This window comes from Armigeres subalbatus, unplaced genomic scaffold, assembly GCF_024139115.2.
Source record: "Armigeres subalbatus isolate Guangzhou_Male unplaced genomic scaffold, GZ_Asu_2 Contig1452, whole genome shotgun sequence".
Taxonomy (NCBI): domain Eukaryota; kingdom Metazoa; phylum Arthropoda; class Insecta; order Diptera; family Culicidae; genus Armigeres; species Armigeres subalbatus.
In genome coordinates, this window is record NW_026942235.1 from 68,298 (window position 1) to 83,089 (window position 14,792).

The following is a 14,792-nucleotide window of genomic DNA, read 5'->3' on the forward strand; positions in this document are numbered from 1 at the left end:
CACAATAGAGGAATATTATTTATCTGGGTGGTGCGGATAGAATCGATTTGGTTGTCAAACTGAAGCCAAAATTTTCTATTGTGCCGGAGCCAAACATTGAAGATTGTGGTTATGTTCGTTTCTGATCTAATATTGTGAAGTATTGTTATTATTTTGGGAAAAAATAAAAATAAACTTTGTTTGAGTTTTGTATTCTTTGTAACAAATATTCTCACATTATATTTCGAGTGGAAAATTAGTGGGAATGCAACTAAAAAGCACTCGTTACGAAATTTCACGAGATTCAGCAGCTGATTGGAGCATGAATGTATGTAAACAATCGTAAAGTCATGTAGAGTCTAGCGCATTTGTGCGCCCTCATGCAAGGTTGGAAGAGAAATTCGAAGAGCGGGAAATGTTTGACAGCCAAATAACTGCAAAATAATTTTGTTCATGGGAGTGATTTCAAAATATCCCTCTGCTCGCTTGAGCGCAGAAAAGCGGCTCTATCCGCAGCACCCAGTTATTTATTAACCTGCACGGCAAATGATGGTAAAGTACAGCCCCGTGGCAAGAGATGCTTATCAGCGTAGCGAACATCTTCATGAATATGTCCAGCACACATTTTGAAAAGTACTTCTCCCGAATCGTGCTTTTATAAGCAACTGGATTTTTTCCAAAATATTGTTGGCTACCCTTTTTCAATTTGTTCAAAATTAATACCAGCTGTTATGGGCATGAAAATATAATCCTAAAACATCTTTTAGCACACCATTTATTTCATTTTAATTTCACTAATGAATGTTGTTCGATTTGCATCCGCGGACCATTTCAACTGTGATGCTCAACACAGTATAAACAATAATAATATCTTTTGTTTGATTCGGAGCGGGAGAACACGTTACGAAAAATGATTTCGTGTAGCGCTTGATTTCACCTGTAGATTCCCTCCAATTCGTGAGTTTATTATATTTTATCATCAAATAACATAATTCCCATGGTCAAAGATGTAAATCTTGCAAATTATTTTGAAAACAATTTTTAGATTTAACCAAAACAAATAGTAAACAAAACACATGATGTTTATTTTCGTACAATAACAACGGCCGTTAATGAGCTACCGTCCGTGGACATGGTGGCTATTGTCAAACCCCTTGTGATAGTATAGGACGCCAGGGGGGTGGTAAAGTACCATTGGTACTTCGCGTACCTGAACCTCAGGGAAGATCGGGTAACCAACCCCGGTGGGAACTATGGTCGTATGTGTCGTGTCAGGGGGAGACGGCTGCATCCGAATCAGTCATCTCCAGCTGCTGCTTACTGAGCGTCTGTTCTCCATGTCAGGATCGGCTCACAACAGCGTCTGTTCTCTATGTTAGGGGCGGCTGATCATCGTCCGAGTGCCAGCGAGAAACTTGTTACAAATTGCAACGCACCACAATAAAAATCTCACCTGCCGGGGGAGAGAAGGGTCAATGTTACAAATTGCAACGCAGCGCAATATACACCGGGGCTCACCTGCCGGGGGAGAGAAGGACCAATGCGTCCGATATACCACCGCTATTTTTACTGACGACCACGCTAGCAATTCGGATAAACACCACTTTTCACTGAACTGAACAACGGTTTCGACGGTTTACAAATTCAATTTATTTTCACGTGTTCTCTTCATCACGCTTACTTTACGAATGGATGCTGTTCTGGCAACCCTGCCCAGACGCAGCCGCATCACAACCAATATTTGGCCGATTAGGCAAATGTCAGTTCCCAGCGGATATGATGGTGAGAGTGAGTGATAAAATTAAAGCGAGGGATAAACATATACAGAAAGGGGAAAAAGGGAAAATATAAACAAATGGCCGAAGTTGAGTAAACAGAATTAGTAGCGAATCGAAGAAAATTGTATTGCAAGAAGAGAGTTGAACGGTGAATAAATCTAGATTGTATTTGAGGTAGAGTGAATTACGTGGAGTTTGGTCAGCAGATAACAATTAAGTACACTCTGACGCAGGACAGTACAGTGGTGCTCAAACTATCGAAGACAGCCCACGGACTTTTAGACGACAATTAGACGAACGACACAGAAAGCGAGTAGAACAGGCAGACAAGTCTACGTGGACGATTGAGACGGAAGTTAAAGGAGAAGAACAAACTAAAATTTTTGATCATCCTTTCAAAGGTTGATTCTCAAAAACGGTTTCGTTTAAAATCCGACCGTCCGAACAAAATCAAAAATTTTATATCGGATTACTTCGGAATGGCTTCCTCTCCTTCGAAAAATGAGCAATGTTTGTTCTGCTCAATGTCGGAGTCGATGTCGGAGGATGTGGATTGGGTCCAATGTGGGAAATGTAGGCAATGGGCTCATTTCTCCTGCGCTGGCGTAGACCAGGAGGTTGTGAAAGCCGATTGGCGCTGTCAAGTGTGTGTTTCCGCTAGTGCGCAGCAGCTGAAGGTTCCGGACACGAGAAGCAAGACGCGAGGTGGCAAGAAGACCGGCCAAAAGGCGATGGAGGGTCCGATCAGGAGTTAGTTCCGATGCAGATCCGGCTGAGAAGCAGTTGGAAGAGGAACAACTCGCCAAGGAAAAGGCCTTTGCAAAGCAGATGGAGGCGCGGAAGAAGCTACTCGCTGGGCAGAAAGCATGGAAGCAGGAACAGCTGAGGCAAGAACGAGAAATGCGGAACTGGAGCTCCAAGTACAACGCGAGATAGAAGAGCAGCAGTTGCAGCAAGAACAGGAAATGTTGGACGCTCAACTGGCTGCGGAGAAGGAATTTTTGGAGAAGCGAGACGCGATCCGGAAGAAATTCGAAAACAGCGTCAAGAGGGTGAATGCGTCCAAGGACGAAGATGGTGCTGTCGGTGGGAGGTCGAAAAGTGAACCGGACCAGGCGGTAGAGGAGTGACAGTCAAGGAAGACAAACACGCCGCAGTCGGCCTCGGATGTCAGGGAGCTTTCCCGAAAGATGGAGTTCCGCTGGGAGCAAAACGAAGTCGATGAAACCGGTAAAGGAAGTTCCTGAAATCGTCGAGAACGCGCCAGAGTCCAGCGAAGACGAAAGCAGCGAGTCGTTGGATTATCCAGCGAAAAGCCGTCACAGTCAGAGCCGGTATGGCAGCATGCAGAGTAGTCATGATTCCGACGGGCCGGGGCGTGATATTGGCCATATCTCGAAACAGCAGCTAGCCGCTCGGAAAGCGGTGTCCCAGTACCTTCCGAAGTTTCGTGGAGAGCCGGAAGTCTGGCCGCTGTTTATCAGTAGCTTCGAGCATACGACGGCGGCGTGCGGGTTCACGAACTTGGAGAACTTGAAGCGGCTGCAGGACTGTCTACAGGGAGACGCACTCGAGGCAGTCAGGAGTCGGCTAGTGCTGCCGGATTCGGTTCCGGATGTTATTTGCGATCTGAGGAATCTTTTCGGAAGGCCGGAAAAGTTGCTGAAGACGCTGCTGACAAAAGTGAGGAATTCTCCTGCGCCGAGAGGAGATCGGCTGGAGACCTTCATTAACTTCGGGATTACGGTGAAGCAACTGTGCGATCATCTTGAAGCTGCACAGCTCAGAGACCACCTGAACAACCCGATGCTGGTACAGGAGTTGGTGGACAAGCTACCACCAAGCTATAAGCTGGACTGGGTCCGTTTCAAGCGTGGAAAAATTGACAGTCCACTAAGGATGTTCTCGAACTTCACCACCGAAATCGTTTCGGATGTGTCCGAGGTTACGGAGTTCACTATGTTGTCAGTGAACGAGCGAGCACGTCCTAGGAAGAAGGAGTTTGTGCATATGCATGAATTTGCACAGAAGTGGAGCGAAGGATCGCGGATCGAGGCAGTCAGTCGGCCGTGCTGGATCTGTGAGCGGACGGATCATTTGATCAGAAATTGCGATGAGTTCCGGCGAATGAATATCGCCGAAAGGCTTAGAGAGGTGGAGAGGCAGAAACTGTGTGGAATCTGCCTAAACAAACATGGAAATAGTCGCTGCTCGTCGAAGATCCGGTGCGTGGTGCGAGGTTGTCAAGGAAACCATCATCCTCTGTTACATCGCGTGGAAAGATCTGTGCAATTGCAGAAAGCGATATCCGACTGCACAGTGATTTTCCGTATGATGCCGGTAACGCTACACGTCGGCAAGCGTCAATACGACACCGTCGCGTTCCTGGACGAAGGGTCATCTGCGACTTTGGTCGATGATGTGGTAGCCAAACGATTGAAAGCTGAAGGTTCACTGGAGCCGTTGATAGTAACGTGGACCGGGAACATCAACCGGTTCGAAAACGAGTCCCGCTGCGTAGAGATGATGGTGGCAGCAAAGGGCTCGAAGGAGAAGTTTCCGCTGTTCAACACTCGGACAGTATCGGAGTTGCAGTTACCCAAACAGAATGTTCGATACGCAGAGGTAGTGAAGCGGTACACACATCTTGTGGGCGTGCCAGTGAAAGATTTTCCGTCCGGGGTGCCGACCATCCTCATCGGTTTGGATAACCTACACCTGTTTGCGCCGCTGGAGTCACGTGTTGGTAGACCGAACGAACCGATCGCCGTGCGATCGAAGATGGGTTGGACAATATATGGGTCCGAAAAACGTAGAGCCAGCGTTCATACATACCTGAATCTTCATTCTATCGCGACGGTGAGCAATCAGGAGCTCCATGATTTGATGCGGGAGCAGTATGTGCTGGAAGAAACAGCGGGTGCATCGTTCGCTGTGCCAGAACCGTTGGAAGAGAAGCGGGCTAGGGAGATCCTGGAGGCGACAACACAGCGAGTGGGCCATCGATTCGAAACTGGACTGTTGTGGCGCAGCGATGTCCGGAAATTCCCCGATAGCTACTCAATGGCTAAGCGGAGAATGCATGCACTCGATCGGAATTTAGAAAGGAATCCAGCGCTGAAGGAGAATGTGTGTCGGCAGATCGAGGAGTACCAGCAGAAAGGATACGCGCACAAAGTAACCGACGTAGAGTTGATGGAGACAGCTCAATCTGCTGTGTGGTACCTGCCCCTCAACGTCGTGGTGAACCCACGAAAGCCAGGCAAAGTGCGCCTGGTATGGGATCTAGCAGCATCGATGAATGGCATTTCCCTGAATTCCGAGCTGCTCAAAGGTCCGGATATGTTAGTTCCCCTTCCGCGAGTGATCTGCCATTTCCGAGAACGCCCGATCGCCTTTGGAGGCGACATCCAGGAAATGTATCACCAAATCCGCATCAGATCGGAGGACAAGCAGGCGCAGCGATTCCTGTTTAGGTCAGGTAGCGAAGAGGCTCCACAGATATTCGTGATGGACGTGGCGACTTTCGGATCCACGTGTTCGCCCAGTTCAGCGCAGTATGTGAAGAACGTCAATGCGAAGCAATTTGCGAAGAGGTACCCGGAAGCAGCAGATGCAATAGTCAAACGTCATTACGTGGACGATTACTACGACAGTGTGGACACCGTGGAAGAAGCGATCAAGAGAGCCAACGAAGTGAGATATGTTCATTCGTGTGGCGGTTTTCGAATTAGGAACTGGGTGTCTAACTCCAATGCGTTCCTGCAGGCGGTTGGCGAGCAAAGCGGTGAGTCGGCAGTACACTTTAGCGAAAATAAGGCTGCAGAGTATGAACGTGTGCTGGGCGTAGTATGGGATACGATAGAAGACGTCTTCTGTTTTGAGACCGCTTCGAAGTTCGAGTGTTCCAAAGTCCTCCGAGGAGAAGAACGTCCCACCAAGCGGATGGTACTCAGCATAGTCATGGCACAGTTTGATCCGGCCGGATTCCTAGCTCCAGTTACCATCCTGGGTAAAATGCTGGTGCAAGATCTGTGGAGAACAGGATGCCAGTGGGATGATGCGGTAGATGACCTATCATACAAAAGGTGGACGCGGTGGACGAGCATGTTGGCGAATGTCCAGGCATTTAAGTTGTCGCGCAGCTACTTCGGCACTGCGAGGTCCGATGAAATCCGGGACGTACAGCTGCATATATTTGCGGACGCGGGTGAGACGGGGTATGGATGTGTGGCATATTTTCGTGCCATGGTGCGTGGAGAGGTGAAGTGCACGCTAGTGATGAGCCGGGCGAAAGTTGCTCCCTTGAAACAAGTGTCAATTCCGCGCCTGGAGCTTCTGGCGGCGGTACTGAGTGCACGGATGTCACATACGGTGCGCGAAAACCACAGCATATCCATTAGCAAAGTGGTATTTTGGATAGATGCAGAGGTGGTACTATCGTGGATTAGATCCGACCAGCGCCGCTATAAACAGTTCGTTGGTTTCCGCATCGGAGAGATCCTGAGCTTGACAAGACTAGCAGACTGGCGGTGGGTTCCGACAAGGCTGAACGTTGCAGACCTGCTGACGAAGTGGGGAAAGGATCCAGATCTACATCCGAGTGGTCCGTGGGTACGAGGCCCACAGTTTCTGTACGACCGGGAGGAAAATTGGCCGAGGAAGAGTTTGCCGCCGGCTAATACGACTGAGGAACTTCAGGTTCATCTGTTGCTACACGACGTAAAGATACCAGCAGTTCTTGTAGACGCGAACCGCTTCTCGAAGTGGACGATCCTGGTCCGAACGATAGCGTGCGTGTTTCGATTCGTGACGAACTGTAGACGGAAAAAAGGGAAACTGCCGATAGAAACGTTGCGAGCAACGAAAGATCAGCTGAAGTCGCATATATCAAATGCGGGTGCGTCGGTTCGACTACCACTACAGCAGAAGGAGTACGAGCAAGCAGAGCGATGCTTGCTGAAGGTAGCGCAGTTGGAGAGTTTTATCGATGAGCTGAAGGTGCTGTCGAGGAACAAAGATCGTCCGGCGAGCCAGTGGATGGCACTTGAGAAGTCTAGTCCGCTATACAAGCTGACCCCGCTGGTAGATGAGTATGGCTTGATCAGAATGGAGGGCCGCGTGGAGCGGGCAGAGTTTCTACCGTTCGACTTGCGGTTCCCAGTTATTCTTCCGAACGACCACAGAATTACGAAGCTGATAGTCCAACATTACCATGAGAGGAGTGGCCATGGATACCGCCAGGCGGTTAAAAACGAGTTGCGGCAGCTGTACTACATTCCGCATGTAGATGCAGTGGTGAGAAAAGTGTCGGCGGCCTGCGTCTGGTGTAAAGTACATCGCTGTCGTCCCCATGCTCCACGGATGGCTCCACTACCAGTGCAGCGCATTACGCCGAATCTTCGGCCATTTAGCTACGTGAGTGTCGATTATCTGGGGCCGTTTGACGTGACTGTAGGGCGTCGAACAGAGAAACGTTGGATAGCGCTGTTCACATGCATGGTGATACGAGCGGTACATTTGGAGGTAGCCCACGGATTGACAACACAGTCCTGTTTGATGGCGATACACCGGTTTATCGGTCGCCGGGGCTGGCCGATTGAATTCTTCTCCGACAACGGGACGAATCTGCGAGGAGCAAGCAAGGAAGTAGTAGAGGTTGTACAGGGCATCAGAGATGACTGTGCAGACCAGCTGACGAATGCAAGGACTAGGTGGACGTTCAATCCTCCCGCTGCGCCTCATATGGGGGGCGTCTGGGAGCGGTTGGTGCGTTCCGTGAAGGAGGCGTTAACAGCGTTGAACGATGGAAGGCGACTGACGGACGAGATTTTGCAGACGGTAATCGTTGAGGCTGAGGACATCGTCAATTCTCGTCCCCTCACCTACGTGTCGCAACAGAACAACGAGGCAGAAGCACTAACCCCAAACCACTTCTTGAGGGGTGGGTCACCGAATCAGCCAAGCGGTACACCGCCGCCACCCAATCCGGCAGTGGCTCTCCGGGACGCCTTCCAGCGGTCCCAGCAAATAGCCAGCGTGATGTGGGATAGATGGATCAAGGAGTACGTGCCTTTGCTGAACCGGAGGTCCAAGTGGTTCGGCGAATCAAGACCGTTGCAAGCAGGAGATTTGGTGTATATCGTAGATGGTACCAACCGTAAGTGTTGGGTTCGTGGAGTGGTAGAAGAACCCATAGTGTCCGGAGACGGAAGGGTCCGTCAAGCGTGGGTGCGTACTAGCACCGGAAGGTATAAGCGAGCGTCAGCGAGGCTGGCCGTGATAGAAGTTGAGGAAGGTAACCCTGAGCCGGAAGTGGCCTCCGGGGCAGAGTTACGGGCCGGGAATGTTCTGGCAACCCTGCCCAGACGCAGCCGCATCACAACCAATATTTGGCCGATTAGGCAAATGTCAGTTCCCAGCGGATATGATGGTGAGAGTGAGTGATAAAATTAAAGCGAGGGATAAACATATACAGAAAGGGGAAAAAGGGAAAATATAAACAAATGGCCGAAGTTGAGTAAACAGAATTAGTAGCGAATCGAAGAAAATTGTATTGCAAGAAGAGAGTTGAACGGTGAATAAATCTAGATTGTATTTGAGGTAGAGTGAATTACGTGGAGTTTGGTCAGCAGATAACAATTAAGTACACTCTGACGCAGGACAGTACAGTGGTGCTCAAACTATCGAAGACAGCCCACGGACTTTTAGACGACAATTAGACGAACGACACAGAAAGCGAGTAGAACAGGCAGACAAGTCTACGTGGACGATTGAGACGGAAGTTAAAGGAGAAGAACAAACTAAAATTTTTGATCATCCTTTCAAAGGTTGATTCTCAAAAACGGTTTCGTTTAAAATCCGACCGTCCGAACAGATGCCTAAAGTTAAATTTGAATTTCTTCAACCGCGTTGCCTAGCAACGTACTTAGATTCTATGATTTCTATGAAATTTTTGTTATAGCGCTCAGTAGCCTAGCAACTTATTAATCTATGGTTGCTATGATTGGATTTTGTTCCCAACCGGACTCTAAGTGAAACTGTGCACCATGGTCCACCGGGAATAAGGAGGAATGGTCCTCCGGAAATTTAGGGGGTTTGGTGTCAGGCCCTGCAAGCCAGCCTGTAAAAAAACATACGCAACGAACAATCAACAGTAGTGTACGGACCGGAGCCATCGGCGAAGACCACTGCGACGAAAATGGACTAGCGATTGGAAACTCGGTTCGTGGAACTGCAAATCTCTCAACTTCATCGGGAGCACACGCATACTCGCCGATGTGCTCAAGGACCGTGGATTCGGCATCGTAGCGCTGCAGGAGGTTTGTTGGAAGGGATCAATGGTGCGAACGTTCAGAGGTAATCATACCATCTACCAGAGCTGCGGCAACACACACGAGCTGGGAACAGCTTTCATAGTGATGGGCGATATGCAAAGGCGCGTGATCGGGTGGTGGCCGATCAATGAAAGAATGTGCAAGTTGAGGATCAAAGGCCGGTTCTTCAACTTCAGCATAATCAACGTCCATAGCCCACACTCCGGAAGGACTGATAATGATAAGGACGCATTCTACGCGCAGCTGGAACGTGAGTACGACAGCTTCCCAAGCCACGACGTTAAAATCATCATACGAGATTTGAACGTTCGGGTTGGTCAAGAGGAGGAGTTTAGACCGACTACGTCCATAGCCCACACTCCGGAAGGACTGATGATGATAAGGACGCATTCTACGCGCAGCTGGAACGTGAGTACGACAGCTTCCCAAGCCACGACGTTAAAATCATCATACGAGATTTGAACGTTCGGGTTGGTCAAGAGGAGGAGTTTAGACCGACTATTGGGAAGTTTAGCGCTCACCGGCTGACGAACAAAAACAACCTACGACTAATTGATTGCCTCCAGGAATATGGCCATTCGCAGCACCTACTTCCAACACAGCCTCCCGTATCGGTACAGCTGGAGATCACCACTGCAGACAGAATCACAAATCGACCACGTTCTGATTGATGGACGGCACTTCTCCGACATTATCGACGTCAGGACATATCGTGACGCTAACATCGACTCTGACCACTATCTGGTTAAACTGCGCCCAACTATCCGTCATCAACAATGTTCGGTACCGACGACCGCCGCGGTACGACCTAGGTGCTTAGGACCATGTTTGGCGGTGTGCAAGAAGACGGTGTGTGGCGGCGAAGAATGAACCACGAGCTCGCCCAGCTCTACGGCGAACCCAGTATCAAGAAGGTAGCTAAAGCCGGAAGGGTACGATGGGCAGGACATGTTGCAAGAATGCCGGACAGCAACCCTGCAAAGATGATGTTCGTTTCCGATCCGGCAGGTACGAGACGGTGTTGAGTGCAGCGAGCGAGATGGGCTGACCAGGTGCAAAACGACTTGGCAAGCGTGGGGCATATTCGAGGATGGGGAGATGCGGCCTCGAAACGTGTAGTGTTGTGTCAAATTGTTGATTCAGTGTTATCTGTTTAGATGTAGAGTAAATAAATGAAATAAATGAACGTGTTATCCGATGGAAGCCGATAAACGACCGCATTTGCTTGTTGAGAATGAAGGGCAAATTCTTCAACTATAGCCTGATCAGCATCTATGCCCCAACGAACGATAAGCCTGATGACGTGAAGGATGAGTTCTATGAGAGCCTTGATAAGGCCTACGGAGAGTGCCCAACACACGATGTAAAGATTGTCATCGCAGATCGGAAGAGAAAGTTTCTTTCGCCCTGTCATTGGTACGGAAAGCCTTCATTCCAATAATGGTCTGCGATTTGAAACCTTTGCTGCTGCTAGAGGGATGGCAATAAGCAGTACCTACTTCGCACGTAAGAATATCCGTAAACACACCTGGCAACATCCGAGTGGAGACACTTGCTCACAGATAGACCACGTGCTGGTTGACGGACGACATTTCTCGGATGTTATAGATGTAAGGTCCTTCAAAGGTCCGAACATCGACTCGAATCACTACCTTGTACATTGAATGGGTGCGGGATTTGCGATTCCCGTGACACGAAAAAATAATTTGAGAGCCAGAAGAAAAACTGACGCGTTCAAGATAATTCAATTCATCGTTCCCTGAAAGAAATTTTAATATCGATTCTTCATATTAGAACCCAATTGACTTGCCAAAAGTTGAACTTGTTCAACTTTCTTTTCGTTCAAATGAGTTGAATAAAGGCGTTCAGTTCAAGCGACTTGCTCAATTCTCTTGAACAGTCTAAACGCCAGAATAGAAATGAACCAGTCATCGAATCGGTAATATAATTCAGTTTCTATTCATGGAATGATAATTCTTCAAGTAATAGCGCTTTTATGATTTTATGATACAGATGAAAAATGTCAAACTATTCATAATTAAATTTCGATTATACACTTGTCATAAGACGAGTTAATACAATCCCATTGAATTCCACCACTTAATTGTATCTTGACAGATACGTATTTCGACCTCAACAGTAAGGCCGTCTTCAGTGTCTCGTACTTGACTCGACGAAGTCCCCACCATAGATGGTACGCAGCACTTTCCTTTCGAAAACTCCAAGTGCGCGTTGGTCCTCCGCGAGCATCGTCCAGGTCTCGTGTCCGTAGAGGACTACCGGTCTAATGAGCGTTTTGTAGATTGTCAGTTTGGTACGGCGGCGAACTCTATTCGATCGAAGCGTCTTGCGGAGTCCAAAGTATGTACGATTTCCAGCCACTATGCGTCTCCGAATTTCTCTGCTGGTGTCATTTTCGGCAGTCACCAGTGAGCCCAAGTACACAAATTCTTCTACCACCTCGATTTCGTCATCACCGATGCAAACTCGCGGTGGGTGGCTCACATTGTCGTCTCTTGAACCTCTTCCTATCATGTACTTTGTCTTCGACGTGTTGATGACTAGTCCGATCCGCTTAGCTTCCCTCTTCAGTCTGATGTAGGCTTCCTCCATCTTCTCAAAGTTACGTGCCATAATATCTATGTCGTCGGCGAAGCAAAATAGCTGGACGGACTTATTGAAAATTGTACCACTCGTGTTAATCCCTGCTCTTCGTATTACCCCTTCCAAAGCGATGTTGAATAGCAGACACGAAAGACCATCACCTTGCCGTAACCCTCTGCGGGTTTCGAAGGGACTCGAGAATGCCCCTGAAACTCGAACTACGCACATCACCCGATCCATTGATCAACCGTGTCAGTTTATCCGGAAAACCGTGTTCGTGCATTAGCTGCCATAGCTGATCCCGATCGATTGTATCATATGCGGCTTTGAAGTCGATGAATAGATGATGTGTGGGCACGTTGTATTCGCGGCATTTCTGCAGTACTTGACGAATGGCGAACACCTGGTCCGTGGTGGAGCGTTCGCCCATAAAACCCGCCTGGTACTGCCCCACGAACTCCCTTGCAGTTGGTGCTAGTCGACGGCATAAAATTTGGGAGAGTACCTTGTAGGCGGCGTTCAGCAATGTGATTGCGCGGTAGTTGCTACAATCTAGCTTATCGCCCTTTTTGTAGATGGGACACACGACACCTTCCATCCACTCCTGCGGCAAAACTTCCTCCTCCCAAATCTTGGTAATGACCCAGTGCAGCGCTCTAGAATCATTATATGCATGATAAAGTGATCGTAACATGAATGCTTCAGCAATTTTTTTGTTCGCAAAAGGTCATTTTTGAATGGTAACGATGCTTAACGACCCGTTTAGTGTATCATCCAAATTCCAAAAATTGTAGAGGCTATCGTCAAAATTATTCATGGTACAATTGGTGTATAATTTACTACGATACCATAAATGCTTGTAAATAAGGTAAAAAACTTGATTTTTTTCAGTGTATGATGTCGTTTCCATTTTGACATTCAACGACAACAGCTGTTTTATTTTTGTTTGTAGATTTTCAATTTTTTCAGACGATCGTCGCGACAAATTTTTAAAATAATATAAAACAAAATAATTATGAAACTATTCATTTAAATCTGAAAATGGCTTCATCCTGTCTAACTTGTACGAAAAGTGCTCAATCCGACGAATCGATCACAATCTCCAGCAGCTCTGTTGCACAGAATGCAATTGCGAAGCATTTTTGGTTCAATGTAAGTACAAAAAGTCTTCGAAGTTGAATTCTTTCAAATCTGTATCCTTGATTACGTTAGAATAATTTAAAAATTGCTATTATCTTAAACATGAATGATAATAAATTGAATATGTTTTGGTAGGAGGACGATCGTGCGAATGCAGTCCTGTGCCAGCTGTGCTGGAACAAAATCGATGAATTCCATCAATTCTACTGCGAGATCGAAAAGATCCACTCCAACGAAAGTGACCATCCAATCCAATTGTTGGAAATTAAGCAGGAGCAGGAAATCGCTGCAGCGGCGAGCGTAAAGGATGAAGTAGAGGAACTTGGTGAGGATGGGGCTGATGTTGTTAGAGGCGATGATAGTGAACAATCGGATGGATACTGTCCCAGCGAGAAGGAAGAAAGCGACGATGATGAATCTGATCATGACGATGTCAAAGTTAAGTCTGGCCGAAAAAAGCCGACTTCACTGGACAAAGATGAGCGGAAGAATATTGATAAATACGCTGCAAAGCACGTGAGCTTGGAATGCAGCTACTGCTCTGTGAAGTATCCTACCTTTGACCTTCTGCAGAAACATTCCAAGAAGACACACAGAAGGTCAACAACCGTACTATGCTGCAAGAAGAAATTCTGCCAAAGAGGCAGATTCTACGATCACATTCAGTATCACCTGAATCCGAACCAGTTCAAGTGCGAAAGTTGCGACAAGCGGTGTCCGAGTTCGGAGGCTCTAAAGAGCCACATGGACATCAAACACGTCGCGGAGAAGTTGTTCGAGTGCGAAATGTGCCCTAAGAAGTTTGCCCTGAAGAGTCTGGTGGTTGCGCATCGTAAGAGGTGCCATCCGGAATCTGAGAATGAAATCGATGGAGACAATGATGGAGAGGAGGGCGAAGAAGCGGAGGATACTGATCAAGCGAAGGCACAATCCCAGAAAGCGATTAGGGACGAGGAATTTATCGTGGCGAACATCAGTCTCGAATGCCACGTGTGCAGCGAGAAGCACAGTACGTATCAGGCGTTTCTTAGGCATTCTCAGTCGGCACATGGGGAACATGCGGCCGTCTTCTGCTGTGGGCACAAGTTCACCCGGAAGCCTCGATTGATCGACCACATACTGTACCACCAGAATCCGGAACGGTTCCGTTGCAAAGTCTGCTCGAAGCAGTTCAAGCATAGTGAAGCGCTGAGCACTCACGTGGGGAAGCAGCACGTGCAGGAAGAAGCGAAAGTCTTCCAGTGTAGTGTGTGCGCCAAAGGGTTTTCGAAGCAGTCGTATCTGAACGTACACGAAAAGTACCACCGGAAGATGAACGAGAAGAACTTCCGCTGCGAAGCATGCGATAAGTACTTTGCGTTCGAGTCGATGCTGAAGCAGCACGAACGACTGGTTCATACCAAGGAGTGTCCGTTTGTGTGTCACGTTTGTGCTCGAGGGTTCCAGGCGTTATCCTCCTATTCGTCGCATTTAGCGTCCCATGATGAGGAAGCTAAGAAGGACAAACCTCGTGAGGAACGGCTGCAATGTTCCGTTTGCAGCATTTGGTAGGTTTTTTTGTTCTTTATCGGTTTGAAAATATAATTGGATCCAATTTTTTTAGGGTATACAAACAAAACTATCGAAAACATGTGCTACTTCATTCGGGGACGCAGACGTGCGACATCTGTGGCCAAGAGTGCAAAAGTGTTATGGCCCTGCGGTACCACAAGGCTCAACATCGGAGGGGCGATTGCAGCTGCTCCGTTTGCGGGAAGACATTCAAGAGAAAGATCTCGCTCAAGGAGCACATGGCGTCGCACACGGGCGAAGTTCTGTACCAGTGCGACTTTTGCGATCGGACGTTCAATTCGCACGCAAATCGAGCCTCCCATCGGAAGAAGATGCATCCGAAGGAGTGGTACGAGGACAAGATACGGAAGAATCCCAACATGCTTAAGGAACAGCAGGAATC

General features: G+C 48.1%; 2 protein-coding genes across 2 annotated transcripts; both read left to right on the forward strand.

The window, feature by feature from the left end:
• Window positions 1-2,978: 2,978 nt before the first annotated feature.
• On the forward strand, window positions 2,979-8,204 carry LOC134202830 (uncharacterized). The gene has a single exon (XM_062677815.1). The coding sequence runs from the start codon at window positions 2,979-2,981 to the stop codon at window positions 8,202-8,204; it is 5,226 nt and encodes a 1,741-aa protein (XP_062533799.1).
• Window positions 8,205-12,638: 4,434 nt separating this feature from the next.
• Window positions 12,639-14,787, forward strand: LOC134202831 (transcription factor grauzone-like; the record flags this gene model as incomplete). The annotated part of the gene is made up of 3 exons (XM_062677817.1): window positions 12,639-12,850; window positions 12,974-14,385; window positions 14,442-14,787. Coding segments are annotated over exons 1-3 (1,869 nt in total), but the record flags the coding sequence as incomplete, so codon positions are not given.
• Window positions 14,788-14,792: the final 5 nt, after the last annotated feature.

What these genes read in the sequence shown, in the direction of transcription:
- LOC134202830 (XM_062677815.1), top strand. Translation starts at nt 2,979, where the DNA reads ATGAAACCGGTAAAGGAAGTTCCTGAAATCGTCGAGAACGCGCCAGAG.